Genomic DNA, 22546 nt, shown 5'->3' with positions numbered 1-22546 from the left:
AATAATAAGAACGTTTTCAAGTTTGACCAAATTTTACAATGAAATAAACACAATAAAATAATGAAATGTTTTTTTGTAAAGTATTTTATAGTGAAACAAATGGAGCATTATAGTTCATCTTTCTCGGGTTGTAGTTGATTGCCCAAAACAATTTATGAGAGAATAGTGCTAGAATGATGAATAGAAGGCACCAAAAAAGAAGAAGAAAGATTCTTAGAACCCCAGCTCTAAGACGGTAATACCATGTAAGAATTGTAGAAAATTGTGTATTTATTCAAAGATAATTAAAATATGTTGTTAAACACTTAGTTTGAACTATTTTCCCCTAAACACTTCAAACACTCTATGTATATGAAAGTGACAATTGAACGGTAAAATTGTGTATTGAATGATGAAAAAAGCTATTCGTTATATAAGTCTAGTGACCTAGGGTAATAGTATAAAAGTACCATTGTACAACACAAAAGGTACAATAATACAATATACTACAGTTATATTCGTACAATAAACCTAGCTATAATGTGCTTGAACCTATTTGGCCTAACAAACCCTATTATCAAAAAATTACTACCTTATTTCATAAGAAATAATAGCCAATGAATTCGAACTAAATTACTTCTCCTCTAATTAGAAAAAATTAAAAACTCCTCTTATAAGTAGAGAGTGGAGGATAATGTTATTGGTTCAACTTTATAAAAGGGTGGGTATCATTTTTTTTTTTTTTTTTTAGGAATTAGAAAATACAAGGAAGTTTTTTTTGTGCTAACACTAGAAAATTATAGAAGACTGCTTGGGGAAAAAAATTATAGAATAAAAAACATATTTTTGAAAATATTCTTCTTATTGAAACTAATTTTCAGTCAAAATCTTATTTTGCACGCAACAAATAGAACTGTAAAAGTCTATCTATTAAAAGAATTTTCAAGGGCATTTTTTTTTTGTTTTTGTTTTTGGGAGGGAATGGAGGAGAGAGAGAGAGAGAGAGAGAGAGAGAGAGAGGGAGGTGGGGTGTCATTATTAGAATTAGGGTGAAGGGTCCCAGTGCACATTTGGGAGAGGGTCTACATGTTGGTGCATATATGTGACACAAGAAAGTGATTAATGATTATACATAGTGATTAATTAATGATAATAATACAGTATTGCTCGACAAGCTGTACCTTGAGGGCTTAAATAAATCAAAGACAAGTCCTTTCCCCTTCTCTCCATCTAGATCTCCTATTTGTGCTTCCCTTTGGTCAAGTGTTCTATCCCAGTGTCACTATCTTTTGTTCTATTCAATTTTGGAATATGCTTTTTTCCTTTTTCCTTCTTTGTCTCTTTTGCTCCTTTACATTTTGATTATCTGTTCTTCTTAATCAGTATCATTAATCCAATAATGACATCCCACCAGTTAGTGATTAACATGTTAACGAGCACAAAACTGTGTTATTATCTAGATTTAGTAATAATATATATAGTAATATGCACACTAAAACAAACAGTAATTAACAATGAAAAGTAAAAATATAAACAAAATGAAATTTTCCGTCAATAAACGTGAATTATATATTTTGGAAAATTCCTAGCTTGATCCACGAAGGGAATATCAATAATATTAATACAAATTTTACCCACCTCCCACCAAACCTGAAGGGCAATTCTCCCATGCACTCCTGACCCAAGGGTGGTGGTTTAATGGTCAGTAGCCTTACTCCCAAATGGTTAGAGGACATTATGTCCTCCTGAGTCTGACTTCTGCAAATTAAGGGAGCGCCTATAGATTATTGGTGAAATATTGGTTTAATATTTATTGATACTCACTAGAATAGTTATAGCTCACTAAACCTTGCGAATAAAATGTTATTATGGTCAGTGGTCACCCCCTAAGTAGGGAAACCACTTTTAATTGCTCTCTTCTACCCTTTTTTTACTCATTAAAAAAAACTCTAACCCTTAAATTCATGCGTCATGCTTTGGGCACTCGTTAACAATCCATTTTAGGAAAGTTTTAACATTACTTTTATGGGAAATGAAAAAGGCTGTCAAAACATTAATTATTATTTTTTCTTTTCCCATAAAAACTTTCTTTAACTGGATTCTTAACCAGTACCCTAAGGGCACTCATTAGCATTTTCCTAAATTCATAGTTGTACAAAATTGTCATTCTTTGCAAAATAAATCTTTATCAAACAAAAGGAAAAAAAATACATTTGCTAATAATTTATTGGTCTGTACGCACAAATTACTTGTAATTGAGAGTAATTTAATTTCTTGATATTTATACATATTTAAACTCATTCTTTGAAAAATATATAAAAATATTATATAATAGAGCATTAAATACATCTCAATAAATAAAGTTGCCTGGGCCATGAGCTTCATTGGGTTCGGATTTGCCTATTAAATACTTTAAACTTTTCACATATTGGCTAAAACCCAATTTCAACTTTGGCCCACAGTAGTACTGTACCAGTAGGGAAGATAGATCAGGCTTATAATAAATTTCGCATCTCTAATGAAATCCACTATTGGATTTGGGTGCCCTAGACCTAGAGATTGCAGAAGAATAAAGTCTACTTCTAGGAGGACCATAGCGCGCAGCTAGACTTTAGGGTAGGGTCCTTATAGAAAATGTATTATTCTAGATAACATGATGCATAAGTTTTAGTATGTTTAGATTGCACTGAAAACAACATATGTGTCTGTTTGCATTTTTTTATGTGGGTTTCGTACATTGTTTATGGGACTCGTAAATACGGATTTCAACAAAAATTTTCTTTAAAATTGAGTCCCACGACACTATTCACACATTTAAAAATTATTTTGTTACAGTATTTTTAGTTTTCAACAATTAAGCGGTATCAAAATATACCATAATGTTTGGATCTTTTCCATTTGTTTTTGGGTCGATCCACAGTATTGACTCTTAAACCAATCTGACTATTACTTATTAGCTTTCAGATCCCACAACAAAGTTAGCATAACTAAATCTCCTTTTTTTTTTTTTGGCTAAAACTAAATCTCCTTAAAACTGCCCTTGATTGGTACACTAAATTAATGTATGAAACACATGTTATAGGGATCTCTGACCTGATTCCAACTGTAGAGTAGTTCAGCAATAGGTTCTTATAAAGTTAATATATTTAGATTTTCTGATATCTGACACTATTCTTTCAATTTTTTAAAGAAATTATTATTTTTACCATATTAAAAAAATGTTTTTTTTAAGCTAATATTTTAACCATAAGATTTTCAATTGCCCTGAGAAGTTACTGGTTTTGACAAATGTGATGGAAGACTAACAATATCTAAATTTGGATATTCCATATCATCATAAGTACAAATAAAATCTAATATCCTTCCCAAGATAATTCTCATCTTTGATCATCCTGGAATATATTCTAATTAAACACCCATCCTCCATAAGAGCCTGCCATTTGTTATTACCAATTTAGTAGATTTAAGCACATAATTAAGGTTCAATGCCAAGTTTTTACCTCCTATTGGGGAAAAAAAATCCAAGTTTTTACACCATTGTTCACTAAGGAGTTGGAAAATCTCCCAAGGTTTTCATAAATAGCGTATCGCAACCAAGAAAAAAAAAATTTTTTAAAAAAATATTCCATCCAAAATAAAAGTCTCAAACTATAACAAGTATGACAATCAAAAACCCAAATGATATTACAATTAAAGGTACATAAATTGAATTGTAATGTGATTCATGTGAACATGTGAAGTGTTTTAGATGAGTAAATGGAGTCAGGTAATATAGGTTGGACTTAAGACGTCCCATGGCAAATAATTTGGTTATATCAGTTCTCAATTTATGAGTCCTACCCATTTCCATCTAACATGATGTATGACTTTCAAGCCAAAAAGCTTGGTGTATGTCTCAAATTTGTAGACTAAGCATACAACACAAGTTCAAAGAAGTAATATGAATAATCTTTTTCCACTGGAGAGATTGCTTCCGGGTGATGCATCAAATAGTGGGTATTAATCTTCAACACAGAAACTAATGAAGAATTTTACACACAGTTCAATTTATGGTGGTGATTGTTTTAATTTTGTAACAATATGTAAATGTAACAAACATCTTTTTAACCTAAATTCCTTGTTTAATCCTCATTCTCTCAGATTCTAATAATATTCAATCTGTAAACGTAGTTGTAGTTATCGCATATGGGACCAATACATTCAGAAAATGAGCTATAATATATCCAATCATCAAGAAAACTAGAAAATAAATGGGTTTGGTTTATGCTAGCTCTTTTGTCCTATAAGGATGATGAATGGAATCTTAAATAAAAGGATAAAAATTTGGTATGGAGGGGGTGACATCCAGTTTTATATTAAACAATAGTGAAAACTGTAGGCCATTAAGGGAACCTAATGTAATTAATTATTCAATATAATATAATCCACCCCCCTCTTCCTCTGGTGTTTATAAACATGGTGATAATGCCTGGAACAAAGCTAAGAAACCCAACAAGCAATATCAAAACCCCAAAAACCACAAAAGATAATTAAGATGACAGGTTCTGGTTCTCCTTGTGGAGCTTGCAAGTTCTTGAGAAGGAAATGTGTAAGGGGTTGTGTTTTTGCTCCTTATTTCTGTCATGAACAGGGAGCCACCCATTTTGCTGCCATTCACAAAGTTTTTGGTGCAAGCAATGTATCAAAGCTTCTTGCTCACCTCCCAGTGAATGATCGTAGTGAAGCCGCGGTCACAATCTCATATGAAGCTCAAGCTAGGCTTCAAGATCCTATTTATGGCTGTGTTTCTCATATTTTTGCTCTCCAACAGCAGGTTTATTTAGTACCCTTTTTTCCTTTCTCTTTCATTTGATGATTCAAACCCTAATTAATTTGTTTTTTTCTTGGTCCTGACTCAATCCTGGTATTTTGCTTTGTTCTCTGCAGGTTGTCAATCTACAAGCTCAACTAGCATCTCTTAAAGAATTACAAGCAGCTCAAAGCTTTCTCAATGGCTCTGCTAGTGCAAACCCTAATGAAAAGTACTATGGAAAACCTTCTCATCCACAAGATGTTCAAAGTTGGTTTCAGTCAGAAATTTCAAACATGATACAACAATTCAATCCAAACATCAACAATAATGCCTCAACAATGCCATACCAAGAGAACATGTCCATGTCAAACTCTATGGGGAACTATGGAAATTCAAACATCCCTGAAGAAATCAATGCTTCATATGGCTGCAGCTATGAAGAGGCTTCTCATTCCATGTCTTCTCTAGACATGAATATATACGACAGGCAATGGTCTCTCCAAGAAACTGATGACCTTCAGTCAGCGGCCTTCGGCTATATTCAGCATTCATGATCGAAGATATGGGACTTGGCGTGACAGATGTGTAATCGGTGAAGACGACCTTTGTCAGTTTTGAATTGCTGCACCATACTTTGAAACATGCACTTTTGTTGCCATAAATAAGCTAGAAACCCTAGAAATGTTCATACAATTGGAAACCCTAAAATCCAGCCTATGATTGTTTTGTTTAATCTAGTGTAATCTTGGAATATATGAGTAGAATAATAGTGTACTTCTTTGACAAAACTGAAGATCTGCCTTATGTTTGAGCAAATTTGCTTTGTTTATGGACCTAGCTAGTAAAGACCCTAAAATTTAGACTTAATAAATACAGTTACCTAGTTTGCTAGTTTGATACTTTCCCTTCATAAACCTAAGAAGTTGCTTTTGCAGACCTTCTTGTTTGGTATAAGGGAAGTGGGTAATACTTTTAAGTTAAAAATCTACTAATTTATAAACCCTATATGCTATATACTTTCATGATCAGTGCTGAGGAACCTAAGGACTCACTTTTTTATTTTAAAGAAAGTTGCTTATATACCAAGAAACTGGTGTTGTTATTCATGTAGTTAACAAATCACTTGAGCAACTATAGCTTCATACTAATTCCCACATTGAGTGAACTTTTGGAGAGTAACTTAATATCCAGTCTCTGTAGCTCTGTAGCTTTGGTTGCTGTTGATCATGGGTCATGGCCATACTAATTGTCTTCTATTTTCCCTTTCTAGATGATTTATAAGCATATGGATGTCTGAAACTCATTTTGTTTGTAAAAAAATTCCTCTGCATATGACACACAGATGTAAAATATAGATATTAATATTTATGTAGTTGAAGAAATTACCAAAGCATACTTGTTTCTCTACCTAAGCCTTACATTGAATGAACTTCAGTAGTGCATCTTTGCTTAGTGTCTCTGCGATCATTGCTTTATTAGTCATTCTTTTTTCTTTTGTGTTGTAATAGAAAAACATATGGATTATCAGAACAAGTTAATGACAATAATTTTTTGAATAAGCATTTGCATTTGTGTCTCAGTTTGTGCATGAAAATTAAGCAGTACCTCGTTTTCACTAATTTATGCAATCCCTAGAAAAGATTCCTCTAACTGTTAGTTTACTCGGGATTAAACCTAAATTTGGTCTTCATCAACCTTTTCTTGTTTCTTTATTTATTTAGTTTATCCCTATTCCCAATGTTTCGAATGCTTGAGAAATACATCTAACCTCACATTTCCTAAAATGAAGTAGTTTTCTCAATTCTTTTATTATCAACAACATCTCTTCCCTCATTTGCTAGACAGGTTTCTCAAAATGATAACACACCTCTGTTAAAAGTGTACCACATGTTATCCTCCCTAGGAACCTTACATTGTATAGTACCATTCTTTAAGCATTTTTATTATTCTGTAAGAACTTGCAACCTAAAGAATAATGTTCCACAGTGCAAAAGATTTTATGCTGAGTTTGAGTAATTGAATTAAGGTACTTCATTTATAGTCTCTCCTTGTAGCCTTTCAAGGATTCTTCTTTGCTGATCCACATAAATGAAACTTGTTGTACTTGATTATATGTGGCATGTAGGCTTCAGAATCCTGAAAAGCTCTAGAAAACTTTTGATTGTTTTTTCTTAGTGAGTCAGCCCTTAGCGTATTGGGAATTCCTCTTAAGTTCAACTTTAACCTGCTTTCAAGCATGTAAGAAGTATTGGACTTGGTTTGGTTTTCTCATTGTTCTTATGCTTTTCCTAGATGAGCAAAAAGAGGAAAATATAATGCATGCAATTTCCATTTTTGTCAAAACAGTTTGAAAACCTTATGAGAATCAACTGTAGAGTGTATATTCTGAAGCATTCGGGGAAACATAATCAGAAAACCACCCAATCTAATCTACTGATTGATATAAGTTCTAAAGCTTCAGTATATATTTTCTTCAGCCTTAGTAAGTGTTAGTTTACGTGTTTATATAATACAATATGTGGATGTTCCAGCTAGATTATCATGTAGGTAAAAGGCAATTTCTTATATCTGTCTGCATTACACCTAGAGCATTTTGTGGGTGACAAAAATTCTCATTCTTGTTCATGCATCTCACTGATATTCAATGATTTATAGCTTTGTTTCATTAGAATTAAGTTCTAAGAAAAAAATTGGTCGTTCTCATTTACTAAAATGTGCTTGGGTGCAACATGTTTAGCCCTTGCATTAAAAATTGTTACTGGCTTACCACGCATTAATGAAAATGGCTTGGCTTTGATCATATATTATCGCTAACTATAGCCCCATATATACTAAATATCCACATGCAAGTTCTGCAGTACTAGTACAACTTTGGTATTCAATTCTTACAAAAGCCATGCCTTTGTGCTTTTTAATGAAAGTTTATGTCCCAATACTTAATAACAATGTTCTTGTACCATTATTGTACGAAGTGGGGTGTTTGGACCACCATTACAGTCAAAGTGAATCCATGTTCTGTTTCCCAGAATACTAACAAATTTGTAAAATAATTGTCTTGATTGATCTTATGACACCAATCAGAAGAACATAAAGGTGCTCTTAGGTTGTCATGTCTTTTATTCTCTTTTGCAATATACTTTGAGAAGCAAGAAAAGCTCTTCTGGAATGCTACTAAAAAATAATGCTTATTTTAACTTTCAGATTTAGCTGTGTGCCAAAAGTTGAGGGGGAAAATAGAAGTAATATGATATAAAGCTAGACACCCATCCTTGTCTTGTGCAATCCATTTACAGCATTGATGCAATAGCCTTTCCAGCAACTTTTAGATGAGAAGACCAGGTTACAACTTACAACTACAACTGCTTTCAATGAGAAAAATCTAGTTGGCCCAATCCAAATGCTAATAATATATGAGGCCCTGGCCACTATCCTTTTTCTTTGGACCAAGAACAAACATATTAGACCCAACTTCTGTTTTACAAAGTCTGACTCAGTAAGCATTAGATTGTAGCCTCCACCCAACAATAAAAAATAAAAAATAAAAAATAAAAATAAAACCCTCCTCTCATAAAAAAAATATATTAAAAAAAACCCTCCTAAATTTAGTTGGGCTTGTACGGAGTTATAGTAAATACCACTTCAAAACAACAAGTAATAATCCTTCATTTACTAAATTATTAGATTGTAATTCAAATCCATTTACTATCTTCTAATGACCTATCATTCTATGGAACACAGTTTATTTTTGGTTGTGAGATGGGTAAATAGTGGAGGGAGAGGTGGTGTTAGTACCATAAATATTGGACATTATAAAATATGTCATTACTAAGGTTTAAATTGGATATGTGTCTGCATCTTAACGTGTTCAGTGCACTGGACACAAGCATCCCATTACTTAAATAAGAGAAATGCTTATATCTATAATATTTTCATAACAATTCTAAAATGGTAGGTTTTTATCAGATGTTATAGTTGAACAAAAAAGTAATTTAAATTGTTGATTCAAATTAAAACTAATAACTGCTGTTATTTATGATTTCTTATGAAAATTTTTGGTCGATCACTTCCCATACATTATTTATTTGAACCTATTTATTATTATTATTATAAACAAGTTCATTGAAATCGCGCTATATGGCATGCAAGATAGAAGGAAAACACAATTTTTTTTTATTTTTTTTAAGGAAAACAAATATATGTATATTAAAAAGAATAAAGAAAAGGCCTTCCGCACGAGCAAGCAAGAGCGCAAGACCCAATTTAATTGGACTGACTTTATTCAAAACCCACGTCACCAACTTTGTACTTTCCTCGGTGAAATAGCAAAAGTTACATGGAATTTTGAGATTAGCATCGTCACCGCACATGGGCATAGTAAATAAATAGATAAAAAAAGAAAATAAATAAAAGTCTGGTTTTAGACATTTTAGGATTTTTAAATAGCGATTATAAAATTCAAAACTCTGTTTTACAACTCATTATAAATTTTTTTACAAACGTTTATTTTAAATTCAAAACACAATTTTTCAACCGTTTATACAAATACACTAAATATATATATATATAGTTTGTTTATGATGTGGTGAAAAGTTTAACTTATTTGAGTTTTTAACTTCTTTTTTTGTATTACCACCGCATACTCTTGGTGCGATGGTCACTCCACAAGTATAAGTACTTGTAGGATGTGGGGGGTAAAGGCTGGAATTCAAGTCTCCAAGAGGGAGTTTCACACACGTATACACTTAGATTAAGCTAAAGTAGAAATTCTATCATATATAAAAAAAGAAAAAAAAAAAACTTTTTTTTTGGTACTATTCATGAGCCCCATCGTACTTTTTTGTATTATTTATAGATTTCATTATATTATTCAACTAGATTTTAACTTTTTTTTTATATTTTCAACAAAAAGTTTTCATTTTCAACTAAATTAATCGTCCCCAAATGGACCCGTAATATAATAGGTTGAGGGGTTAAAAAAGGTGAAATTTGAAAATTAATTATTTTAGTATTAATATTTAAATCGACATTGTTTTGAAGTTATTTGGGATCTAATCTTTTTTAATCATATTTTAGAAATACGATTTCATAACCTGATGTTTTGTTTATTTACTATAAAATATTTTTCAATGTATAATGTTTTTAGAGAAAATATTTGTTTTTTTGATGTTTGTTTGCATTACTGAAAATGCTTTGAAAAATATTTTCAATTGTTTGGTGCAGCATGAAATGAAAACATTTTCCAATCTCACACACCACCACACACAATCTACCAAATCAGTGCTAACCCAACTGAATCCATCCACAAAACACCATTATTAGCACATTTTAGACCATATCCACCCAAGGGCGGCTTGATAGATTTAGGGACCTTAGGTAAAACTTGACTTGAGACTTTTCATATATTTAAATATGAATTTTTTTATTAAAAAAATTCATATTAATTAAATTCTATTATCTTGTTTTAGATGGAAAAATTACTAATATTAACCATGTAGAATCTTTTTTTCTTCAGAAAATCTATAAATACAAAAAAAATTGACAAAACTTTTCATAGTTGTTGATGTGGCAGATTGGTAATAATAAGTAAAAATATGATGTTAGTGATAGATCTAAATGAAAACTTGTAATTGCCAACTCAACTGTTGTGAAATTCTTTGTGTATTGCTCTTTTTCTTTTTTCTTTTTTTTCTTTTTTAAAAAGTGTTATCTTCACAATATTTTCATAATAAATCCTAAATATTAAGTTGTTACTGGTTCTAATTTAAACTCACCACTGAAATTACTTTTTTTCCTACCAATAACAGCCAATAACAACCTACCACTTAGAATTTGTTGTGAAAAATGTTGTAAACGTAACATTTTTCTCTCTTTTTTCTTGTTTTTTATTTGATAAAAAATGTCATTTTATTCATTAGCTAATATTTTTGGGCTTAATGAATAAGTTTATAATAATAAAAAAATTACTTTATTGACTAAAATTTGGGGGCTTTTTTCTACTTGGGGCTTTAGGCAACAGCCTCACTTGCTTTCATACTAGAGCCCGCCCTGTATCCACCCACAAAAGCAAACGATTTGATGCAAATCAGACTGTGTCCACACACAAACCCATTGGATCGCATCACAATCTAAAGCCCATGTCGAACATAATGCCACTGTGCCACCCCTTACGTCACCACAAACCAACGTTGACTAGTGTGAGGTGGTGCTTGATGTCTCTTGGCCTTCGAGGTTTGAACTAGAGAGAGAGGTTTGAGACTTGGTCAAATCAAGTAGAGATAGGAGAAAGGAGAGCCATTGTTGGTGATGGTGGTGGCATGAGCAATGAATAATGATTTGAGGTAAAGCCTAGCCTAATTGGCCATGGATGGGTTTGACTCAATGAAAGAGAGGTTATATTGCCACAAAGCTGCTTCGACTTGGTAGGTACTACCGTATTACCAAATGAACCATGTATAAGATCTTATTGATTTTCACAATAACTAAATTTTGAAGGGGTAAAGTTTAAGTTTAGTATCCAATTGCACCGAATCTGTTAAGATAATGACACATGTCCAGAAATGAACATGTGTCATCATTTTGATGGGTTCAGTACAATTGGACACTAAACAAAAGCCAAGTCCAATTTTAAGACACCCGTATGTTGGGTTTGCAGACCCAAATTTTTAGTTTCAACCAATGTATAATCACGATTCACGATTATGTGAAAAATCCTAAAAAAGAATCAGCTATTGTATGTTAATAAGTCGATGGGTTCACATCTTTTTCTTGAGATTCACATGCAACATCCAAAGTCTAGTAGCTTGTACAAAACTCTATAATTTAGCCCACCAGGAGAGTATTTTGCTTTATCATCAGCGACATTTGGTCATTTTCACACAAGACACTGCACACAGCTCAATGAGCTAAACTCATTTTTTTACACTACTCTTTATGTAAAGTTGCAATTGCCAAACTTCTGATTTCTCTTTCTCATATAATATTACTACATATAAGTGTTTTAAAAACAATGTTAGTTACTTGTAAAGACAAAGTCTCTTGTTTGATAGGTCAGTTGGCCCCTATATCGGACGGCTAAGGTCGCACGTGTGCTCGTATTCAATGGTCAAATTTTTGTTTTTTTAAAGCCAAAAAGAAACTATGACTCTTGGTGTTTTTTATATGCTTGGTCCAATCTTTCTGTTTTATATTATCTATTTTCCTTTTTTTTTTAAATAGCTGTTTCTGTTTATTAATTAACTAATTAGATTGATACATAATCAACACTGCTGTCATGTGAATAAAACAACTGCTTTACAAACAATCACTTGGTACTACAAATCTATATTATATTCCGGTTGTGAACAAGGAATCTATACAAAATTAATTTGATGAGGCACTTATGAAGTTCCAAAAAATTAAAAATTTATACTGGTGGCAACATGAATTTGTATTGATCAGTACTAAGAGTATATTATTTCCCTTAGTGCAGCTATATATATATATATATATATAATTTCATTTTCTTTTTAGAAAAATAAATTAATTCCAACTTATTCCACAACATATAGATAGAAATTAAGAGGGAAGATGGGGAAGTGTTTGTCATGATTCAAACACATATAACATGCGTCCCTCTCCTAATGGAAGAAGACTATCAAGGAAGAGACCACACTTTTTTTCTCTTTTGAACTCTGAGTTACATATCTATTTTTATATTGAAAAGTTCAATTCTTTATTGTCTTCTTTTTTTTGGTCCTTATTCTACTTTTTGGTGACAGCTTTTGCCCTCAAACTCACATTCAACTAATGATCACTCATTACCAATTAAATTATGTGTCTTTGGAATAATTACTTTCCAAGTGCAACTAATGAAAGTCTATTGGGGGGGCGGGGGGATGAACAAAATGGGATTCTAGAGCTAAAGTTTTTCAATTTCTTTTTCTCTCTTTTTCTTGCTATTGTTTAATGCTGACTACAAAGTATGGTAGTGATTACATGTCCCTTGACTAGATGAGTTATAATATACATTTTATTCCATGGTCATGGGCTCGAAGAACATGACATTTGATTAATAACAATAACAATGTGGCTTGACTAAGACAATATGTTCACTTTAAATAAATTTGCATGTATTTTTCCTCTCTTTGTCTTACGTTTTAAGGTGGTCCATGACCAGAAGAGCACCAAAGGCTAGCTTCAATGGCCATTATTGCACAACAATAATAACACCCCCTTGCCCCTACAACATTTGTAAAGACTTATTTAGCGATGATGATCTAATTTAAGGTGGATTTTTGTATATCAACTTGTCTAATGCCTGATTTGGTGGGGCGGAAGACTAATAATACGAGTAAAATTCTCCAAGTATATATGAAGTTGTGTGCACGAAATCACTAACACATTGCTCAACTTGTCCAAGTCCTTTGTTTCATTCAATATGCTTGATTCTTTATCAGCTTGAGCCTTCAACCTTTAACTTTACCGGAAATGGATGTGGCTCTTTTGCTTTGAAGTTTTCTTACTCTGCAGTTGAGTGAACCCTTCATTATTATTAGTCATGGGCTATTGATTCTACATGTCTTACTTCTAAATAAAAATTGGAACGAATCGGTGGATTCAGTCGAAGGATTCTTATCCCATCAAATTCAAACAAAGCTCATAGACCTTTACAGACAAGTTTGATTTAGTTTATTAATGAGCTTGTTAAATTAACCTCTCTTTTTTTCTTTTTTTCCTTTTTTTGTCTCCAAGTGTATGATCAAATGTCATAAATAACATCAAATCTTTACCCAAATTTGTTCCTCATTTGCCGTCTTCATCAAATATTAGCAAGCTAAGAAAACATACAAATTTGTCAATGGGCTTACAGTCCAATAGTATCCTACCTCCTCTCCCTTTCTCTTGTTGTTGGTTCTATTTTGCCTCTCATTTCCCTCGTTAAAATATTATATATAAACTAATACATAACATTTTTTTTTTTAAATTGAGATTTATATTTTGTTAGAGTATCATGACCAAGCCCACTCTTAGGCCTATTTATTGTCTTTGTATTATTCTTGAACCACCTTATAAAATCACACTACGCATTTACTATAGTTATGTAGTTTTATTGTACTACTAGATTAATCGGCCTTTATATATTGACCTTATACAGTACTCATTACTTATTCATTTATTAATATATTCAACTATAGTCTTGATCTAAACATGGATTTTTTTTTTCAAAATAACACCAATTTTCAAACAATTTCGTTAGTTAGCATAGTTTCCAAACTATTTAGGAAACTAACATCTCAAGTGTCTTAAACTCGATTTCACTGTAGCAACTCGAGTATCAAAGACTCGATTTCTATTGAAATCAATGTAAAAATCAAGTCTCTAAGACTCGAGTTCCACAAATTCACTAAGAAGAAAGAGGCAGAGATCACAAAGAAGAAGGCAAACCAACAAAGAAGAAGAGAACAACAAACCCAAATCAATCAAAAACAACGAACCCACTCCTTTGCTCTCTGAACTTCTGTGGCTGAGCTCCTTGGCTCTTCCTCCGACCATCATCGCAACCATCGGCAATGGTCTGATCTCCAGCTCATCTCTCTCAACCCAAACCAAAACTATTTTTGTGATTTGTGGGTTTGTTCCTGAAGTGGGTGTGGTTTTTGCCGTGGGTGGGTGTTTGTGGGTTTGTTTCTAGGTTCTTGAGGTTGTTCTTGATTTGGTCTTTGTGGGTTTGTTCTTGATTTGGTCTAGAGAAACGATCTAGCATCTGGAGAATGAAGAACGAAGGAAAATGAAAAAGAGCAAGGAACTCAAGTTTCTAAAACTCGAGTTCCATCGAACTCTAGACTATTCCACTCAATTTGCTACAATGAATTCGACTCTCACAAACTCGAGATGTTAGTTCCCTAAATAGTTTCCAAACAATGCTAACTAGTGAAATTGTTAGAAAATGATGTTATTGTGAAAAAAAATCCATCTAAACATGGTATCATATCCAATGTTATGAAACTCTACCACCATCTTTCCTTTCCTTTTTCCGGCGTTTTTCTCAATAGTGCCACACATGCTACCACACGTCACATGCTCTTTCATGTGTCAAAACATGACTTCTACCACGTGTCGCCATCCTATTTTGACAAGTCAGGCCTATCTCCACATCATCGTAGGCCAAAATCAATGTCACATTAATGCATCCTAGCTACCACGTCAACAAATGTTGCCATGTAATTAGTGCCACATCAGCGAAAGTGATCATGTCATCAGTGCCACATGAGCACCAAATCAACCCTATCTACTATGTCAGTAGCCACATCAATGTTAAATATTCACTAACTTTGACATGTGTTTCTCACTAAGTATTTTATGTTGATTTCATATTTTCGGTATGTTGTTCATGTGAAGTGTCAAGATGGCCTAGAAAGATATTTCTCGCCTTATTTGCATAACTCTGTATGACATAAATTACATTCTTTGGTCCCAATCCATGCACAACTTTTTCTAGGGTTGCAAATTTTGGCTCTATGTCACAGAGGAACTCAAGAATGCCCACTTAAAAGGAACATCTGTCTGAGTCATATCCCTCGTCTTTTGGATTAAGCCTATTGCAATCAAACAACACTATACCCCTCATTATTTACTACTACACCTGCACATCATCCACTTGAAATTCACAAAACAATAGCTCCATTATGTCTGTTCAAACAACAGACATTGTCTCTTCTTCTAACATATATTTTATGCACTTGAGGTTTTCATGTCCCCATACTTTCCTCCAATTGTGTTGTGCAAGATCCTTTGACGGGACAGGCAATTGGCACAGGTCATATACTTGGGTTCTTGTTCAAGCTCTCCATCTTACACATTTCGATTTCTACCTATGGATTTTTAGTAGCTATATTGTCACCCCTAGCTACCCTCAATTGCACTTTGGACTTCTCGACTTGGCTATGCACTTCCACTTATGATTTGTGATCAATGTCTACTGGTACTTTTAATTACATTTTTTGTTAACTTGAAAAACAATTAACATCGTTTACTACTTTTAGTCACAATGAGGGTCTATTATGCTTTTGTATCATCTGCTATGTTAAGGAGACCGTTTTTCATGACCTACACTTCTCTTCACAATAAACCTCTTATACTTCGAGCCTAACCTAATGTTGATTAATCAAAAGACCTTACTAATTGTCATTCGCTATTGAGTACAACTTTATTTACTTTTCTCTTATATCATGGTGAAGTAAGAAACAAATTGTTATTAATTACTTACTTTACCACTGAGATTATTGACACTACCTTAGAGGAATATACAAGTGTCCTGCTACCTTTTACTACTCCTATATATTGTGACAACAAAAGTGCCATTTAGATTATTTATAAAAATTTCTTCCACAAACAAACCAAACATATTTATATTGAGATCATTGTTATTTTGTTTGTCATAATCTTCTTTAGGGCTCCTTACAACTCCATTCTATTTCATCTCATGATCCGTGTGAAGACATCCCAAAATCAGATTCTCATGGCATTTTCGTGATCTTGTATTCAAATTAAAATTAGGCTATTGCACTCCACCTTGAGTTTAAGGGGCTGTTAAAGGATTAGACTCAATTCCCCTATAAGGCTCATTGTACTATTTCTGTACCACTTTGTACTATTATAGTTTACATGCATTACAATCTTGTACTTATTTTGTACCACTAGGTTTTTTTTTTTTTTTTAAGAATGTACCACTAGGTTAATTGACCTCTATATATAGACCCTATTTATACAGTACTTATTTCATTCAACAATATATTATATATTGATGTCCCTTACTTTAACATTTATGAACCTATAGTATAAAATAAAGATTAAAACATGTATATACATGCATATTTTTATATATAGAAAAATTAACCTGAAAAGTAGGCTAGGGAAATATGTTAAAATATAAATCTTAGATATTATATGCCTTAACCCTTAGCATAGATGAACCAATCTTAAACCAACACTGATATACATTAGTTTAGTCCCTTCCTCCAATTTATTGTAAGCTAATAAACTAGTTTTTAAAGTTAAAATAAGTTATTTATGAACAGTTTGATTCACCTAATATACCTGTAAGAGAACTATATTTTTCTTTGAGTGGTGCTTGTAAGGTAACAAATAAACCGAGACTAACTTCAAAATAAGACCGTTTCCTAATTTGCTTTGCTACAGGATTAGGAGAACCAAACTATTTGATGTTAATAGTTTCCAAAATACTCAATCATGATGTATCCCTGTGCATTCAATCAAGGGGACATTTTGTCTATACATATGAATACAAAATCATAAGGTTGTCATTATTAAAATTACATTAAGAGTACTAAACTACTAATGTTAGGTGAACCTACTTATTAGCACATAAACCCTATGCAAGTGGGTCCATTAAGTACTCACATCAAGGGAGTGCTTAGCTTCAACAAGAATGATATCGTTCACCTCTTCACTAATCCCTATACAGCCAAATCAAAAAATTTCAAAGCAAGCTAGCTCTTCAATTCATCCCAAGGGGACGAATTCTTTCTTCTTCTTCTTCTTCTTCTTCTTTTTTTAATTTTTTGAGCCGGGGGACAAAAGAAAGATCTACATTTTCTATATATTTTGGCCCCCAAGAGTTCCTTAAAGTCAACACTCATTGTTGACTCTAGAGCTAGCTAGAGAGCTAATGACTAGTTAAATTTTCTATATATGTTACGTTAGTTTTACTACTAGCATTATATTAGAAGCATGAATATGATTTTTTAATCTAGTGAAGATAGGACAGAGGTGACCAATCATCTTGGCTAATGGCTAAGGAAGAATAAGAAAATATAAACATAAATCTTTGGGATTCCCATTGATATTGTAATTAAGTATGTGTTATCTAGAACATCTTGAACCATGTTTGGCTCTTTAATTAAAACAATATAAACCGCATGTGGGATGGGAAGGACAATTGAGAGTGATACATGTATCATTATTGAACTTGATAGGTGAAGAATGTAAAACAATTCAAGCTGACCCAAATTCCAAGACTTAACGTGGAGTCACTCCATTATTGTTGTTCAGTAAAAACTACATTATCTTCATGAAGAAAGTGAACTTTAAGTCTTCATAGTAATAAGAGAGAGAGGGGCTCATTTCCGAGTTCTTGAAACTAATTTTGTTTGTTCTGACAAAGAGGAAAATTAGTGATTGGGACAAAAGATTAAAAAAAAAAATTCAGGGACATGCCTATTTTAGGCTTATCAGTCATACCCAAAAACTTAGAAATTCTCATTATATACAACATTTGAGCATAGATCATCCTCACCCTCATCCTCATCCTCATCATCATTAACATCAACATCAACATCATATTCTACAAAGAGACATGATGAATTAGTTCCTCATCATTCTAAGGGCTAGTGCTTGAAGCTCACCCAAGTCATTGCCATAAGGTCTTTTCTTAGAACAAGGTTGGACTGAGCAATCCTCTCTACAGCTTTGTATTTCTTGCATGTACATTCCATCATTGCTATGGTCAATTGACTCAAGTGAGCTCTGAGGGGAAATGGGATTCATGTAAGTTGGATAAGTTGGAACCATTGGCACCCCAGCAACGTTATTCCCCGGCCACTGATTCTCTATGTTCCTCGAATCAATTAGGCTTTGAGCCATTTGAGCCTTCACTTGAAGCAATTGTGCTTGCAAGCATGCCACCTATAAAAAAATATAATTAGATTTTGTTTGTACATTGCTATTTTATGTAACCAACCATAGACTTGGCTCTTGAGGACTTGCTAAAGTCTCCTTAGACGCTTAATTTATCAAGAAAATTAGAAGAAATTTGCTTTGGTGCAAAAATTTTAAATTGATTGATGTGATGAGTGATGTTTTTAATGGATATGATTGGTACCCATTAACGAGAAGTTGCAATTTTAGTCATCTAATTGATTCAACTCTTCCTTTTTTTAATGATGAAAAAGGAAGAGCCGTATTTAATTTTTTTTTTTTTTTTAAATGGAAAGAACAAACCAAAGAAAAACACATCTCCATGAATTTTATCTTGAACATAATTTATGCAACATAAAATGACTTATGGAAGGAACCAAAAAATAGAAGGAAAAACAACTTAACTCAAAATCTCATCAGAAGGCTTTGTAAAATCGTACACCTAGCTCGCAACCCAAGTAAGAAATAGCTTTTAGCCCAGAAAGAAGAAAAAAAAAATTTGTAGATATGCATGTAATGCCAGGCAGGGAAAACTAAATTAAAAAAAAAAAAAGAAGAAGAAGAAGAAATATTGAAAATAACCTGTTGTTGCAAGGCAAAAATGTGAGCCACACAGCCATAAACGGGGTCTCTAATCCTTGCTTGAGCTTCATAGGCAATAGTGACAACAGCCTCACAGCGATCATGAACTGGGACATGCAACAAAAGTTTGGACACATTACTAGCACCAAACACCTTGTGAATGGCTGCAAATCTAGCAGGACCTTGTTCAGAGCAAAAATAAGGAGCAAAGATACAATCTGTGGCACACTTTCTTCTGAGAAACTTGCATGCCCCACAAGGAGAGCCAGTACCAGTGGCAGTAGTTCCATTATTCCCAGCCGCAGATGCCATAGTAGCAACTAGAAAGATACAGTGAAACAAGAAAAAAGGAATAACAGACAGAATAATCAAAAACAATTTTTAGGCACACGAGCACACTAGGAAATGGTGCACAAAAAAAATTAGGAAAGACTTATGTGTGCTATGGTCTGGGGTATGGGTTGGCTAGGAAAGTGGGGCAATGAAGTTAAAGATACACATAGAGAAGGGGAAGTTTATAAGGAGTGTGAATGGGAGACATAGAGGGCCTATGTGCAGGGTTCTAAGGGAACATTTTTTAATGGGTTTGCTAGTTTTTTTTTGTTTTTGTTTTTTTTTAATATATGGGTTAAAACTTGGACCAACTTATAGACTTTTTTTAAGAGTATGGTTTAATAAGTAACTTTGTAATATAATATTTGGGTAAGTTTGATTTTGGGGATTTAATTTTCCGCCGAACGCCGCACCTGGGAACTGCTGCTGTTTGTCGCTTTGTGGATACTGCCACCTGCCGGTTTACTTCTACCGACAACAACACTCATACCACACTCATGCTTTTAGGAACGACTTTGTTTTTTGTGGTAAACTAAACGTTGTAATCTTCAAATTTATAAACGTGTGTTCTAAATATTTGTTCCCCCTCTCTTTCAAATGAGGTGGAGTTCCTAAAAATAAATGTATTATTGGTGTCTGTATATATATATTTGGAGAAGTCATTGCACTAGGAAAATGGTGTATGTTTGGCCGTAACTTATTTTTAGTAGCTTATTTGTATAGTATTTATTAAAAATTTAAATTTTGGGTTTTTTTATATTAAAAGTTAAAAATTAACTTATTTTTAAAAAATTTTAAAAATTTGAGTATTTACCAAAATAACTGAGACAGACAAATAAAATAAGTAAAAGTCATACGCGCTCTTTAACTTAATAACATTTGCTAGAAATGAGTTGTTTTAAAAGATGAGCTTAAGAGGAAAAAGGTTTTTTTTTTTTTTTTTGAACGATACTTAAAAAAAAAAATTCTAAGACACCTTCTCCAATGTAGGCTTTTTGTGCATTTGGATCTTATTTATAAGTCAACTTTATTACTTTTTTTTTTCCTTATTATTTGCGAGTTTCATGTTAGTTTTTTATTTAATTTATTTAGATTTTACTTTTTCTCAATGGTAACCAAAAAAAAAAAAAAAAGAAAAGTTAGACAAGTTGTTCCACTCTTTTACAGTAGCATTGGCGATTTTTTATTTTTATTTTAAATCCCGGAGTGTGAAAGATTGAAATAGGGACACCAAATAGTCATGAAACTAGTGCTTTTCTTTCTCAAAGTCTTCAATCCTAAGAAAGTCTAGGTATAGAAGCTGTGTGACCCTCGTGCAATAAGCTCAATTTATTACATGAGACAAAAATAGTAGCTTAAAGTGGCAACAAACTAAGCTGCTTTGCACATAGGCCATCATTTCCACAAAGCAAATGACCTCTCACTAATCACTAGTATATCGCATCCCTTTTTTCTACTTTTTTTTAACCAGAGGAAAAGCATTAATTATTTATTATAACAATTTTTTTCATAGCCATTATTATAACAAAAATTAAATACATTGAAGGATGGTCATTTCTATAGCATCCACGGAAAGGTATGATACAAAAAGTTCGAACACTCATAATTTTGTAATTTTTTTATCACTAGCGTCTTCAATTGGATTCGCAGGGGTTATTCATCCAAAAATTCTAGCAATTATATTTGTCTTTTTTTTTTTTTTTTTTTCAATATGGTTGCATGGCTTTTCCAGTAATAATTCATTTTTTTTTCAATATGGTTGCATGGCTTTTCCGGTAATAATTCATTGTTGCTATATATTCAGGGGTCATGTTAATAAATGTCCTTAGAACAAATTGTTAATAAACCATCTTAGAAAAGTTTTAACATAATTTTTATAAAAAATATAAAAAACCGTTAAAAAATTTAATTGTTTTATCATTTTTCCATAAAATATTTTTAAAAATAATTCATAAACTAAAGGCCCCATAAGGCATCTGTTAATTTTCCCTACATTCAAAACCAATTACCTAAAAAAATACCCAATTACTAACCTCCTTTTTTCATACTATAAAGAGGAGAGGACCAAAAATTAAATAATGTCATTGAGTTACAAGTCTCTTATATATTTACTTATTATAGTCTTGCCTTGCTCATTTATCAACCATATTATCTTACCTATCGCCATATCCACCTACATGGTTGTCGGCCTCCTCTCTCTCCCTCTCTCTCTCTCTCTCTCTCTCCCTCTCTCTCTCTCTCTCTCTTAGTGACATACTTATTACTTTTCTCTACTACAATTTCCTGCATTTAATATGTTGTGTATTTTATATCTCACTCATTTTCCTACCCATGCGGGTTGCACGTTAGGCTGTAGCCTAAGCTACAAGTTTCTGGAGAGGATACACCATCTTTTGAATCATCAGCATGGGAGAAGAAAGCAATTTGGTCTAAACTTAGAATTTTCAACTCCAATCTCACAACAGTCAAAACCAGCTGTAGAGAAGTTGGGTTTGAGAATGGTGCAAGAAGAGCCACGTTCCTTGTACCAAATATTAAAAAGGTAGAGCATACATCATTTGAAGATGAAAAGAAAAGAAAACAAAAACAAGCATGAATGGGTTCGTCACTCTTAACTAAGGAAAATGGCTCTTTGCATAGAAAGTACATTCCATGTCATCCTCCTTACCTCAGCTATGCCGCTTCATTATCTTTGCTTGGAAAACATTAACAACCACAACACACAGCCTTTCAGGGATCCATAAGAATTGCTCACATGCAAAATTTTCTGGTCTACCAAACAGTGACACAAGCATCATTAATTTTTGAGTCAATCTATAACATCATCCATGCACATGGCACACATGCAGGCTGACTAAAAGATGTCCTAACTTAAAAACATCTACCCAACCAACACTGTTCCATCTGAGGCAGGACCAAAGGCTAGCTTGGTTAACAAGAACATTCTCATGCTTTCATTGTTTAAACACCTTCTTTTTTTTTTCTTTTTCTTTTTCCTTTTTTGATGGGGGTAAAGAGCGATCTGAACTTTGAACATCTCCTATTGAATTAACGTACTAGTTAATCTACAAGGCTCTTGGCTAAGCATTTGTTTTTGAACGAAATTGAAACTTATACCTTCTTATCAACTTCAATTTGTGCCCATATTAAATGCCATATTACACC

At 32.8% G+C, this 22546-nt stretch overlaps 2 protein-coding genes across 2 annotated transcripts; one reads left to right on the top strand and one right to left on the bottom strand.

The window, feature by feature from the left end:
* The first annotated feature begins 4451 nt into the window (after window positions 1-4451).
* Window positions 4452-5559, top strand: LOC126698372 (LOB domain-containing protein 29-like). Its single transcript, XM_050395541.1, has 2 exons — window positions 4452-4792; window positions 4906-5559. The coding sequence occupies exons 1-2, from the start codon at window positions 4514-4516 to the stop codon at window positions 5323-5325; spliced, it is 699 nt and encodes a 232-aa protein (XP_050251498.1). The 5' UTR covers window positions 4452-4513; the 3' UTR covers window positions 5326-5559.
* A 12403-nt stretch (window positions 5560-17962) lies between these two features.
* LOC126698371 (LOB domain-containing protein 16) lies at window positions 17963-19548 on the bottom strand. Its single transcript, XM_050395540.1, has 2 exons — window positions 19049-19548; window positions 17963-18454 (listed from the first exon to the last, which is right to left on the bottom strand). The coding sequence occupies exons 1-2, from the start codon at window positions 19358-19360 to the stop codon at window positions 18134-18136; spliced, it is 633 nt and encodes a 210-aa protein (XP_050251497.1). The 5' UTR covers window positions 19361-19548; the 3' UTR covers window positions 17963-18133.
* Between the last annotated feature and the right edge of the window lie 2998 nt (window positions 19549-22546).

Source organism: Quercus robur, chromosome 9, assembly GCF_932294415.1.
Source record: "Quercus robur chromosome 9, dhQueRobu3.1, whole genome shotgun sequence".
NCBI classification, from domain to species: Eukaryota; Viridiplantae; Streptophyta; class Magnoliopsida; order Fagales; family Fagaceae; genus Quercus; species Quercus robur.
Note: the sequence above shows the minus strand (reverse complement) of the source record. Positions and strands in the feature narration are given on the sequence as shown.

Excerpts from the sequence above, each read along its gene's own strand:
- LOC126698372 (XM_050395541.1), top strand. The coding sequence starts at position 4,514 with ATGACAGGTTCTGGTTCTCCTTGTGGAGCTTGCAAGTTCTTGAGAAGG. Across the intron at positions 4,793-4,905 it reads TTTTTGCTCTCCAACAGCAG|GTTGTCAATCTACAAGCTCA; the intron begins GTTTATTTAGTA and ends TGTTCTCTGCAG.
- LOC126698371 (XM_050395540.1), bottom strand. The coding sequence starts at position 19,360 with ATGGCATCTGCGGCTGGGAATAATGGAACTACTGCCACTGGTACTGGC. Across the intron at positions 18,455-19,048 it reads TTTTTGCCTTGCAACAACAG|GTGGCATGCTTGCAAGCACA; the intron begins GTTATTTTCAAT and ends ATTTTTTTATAG.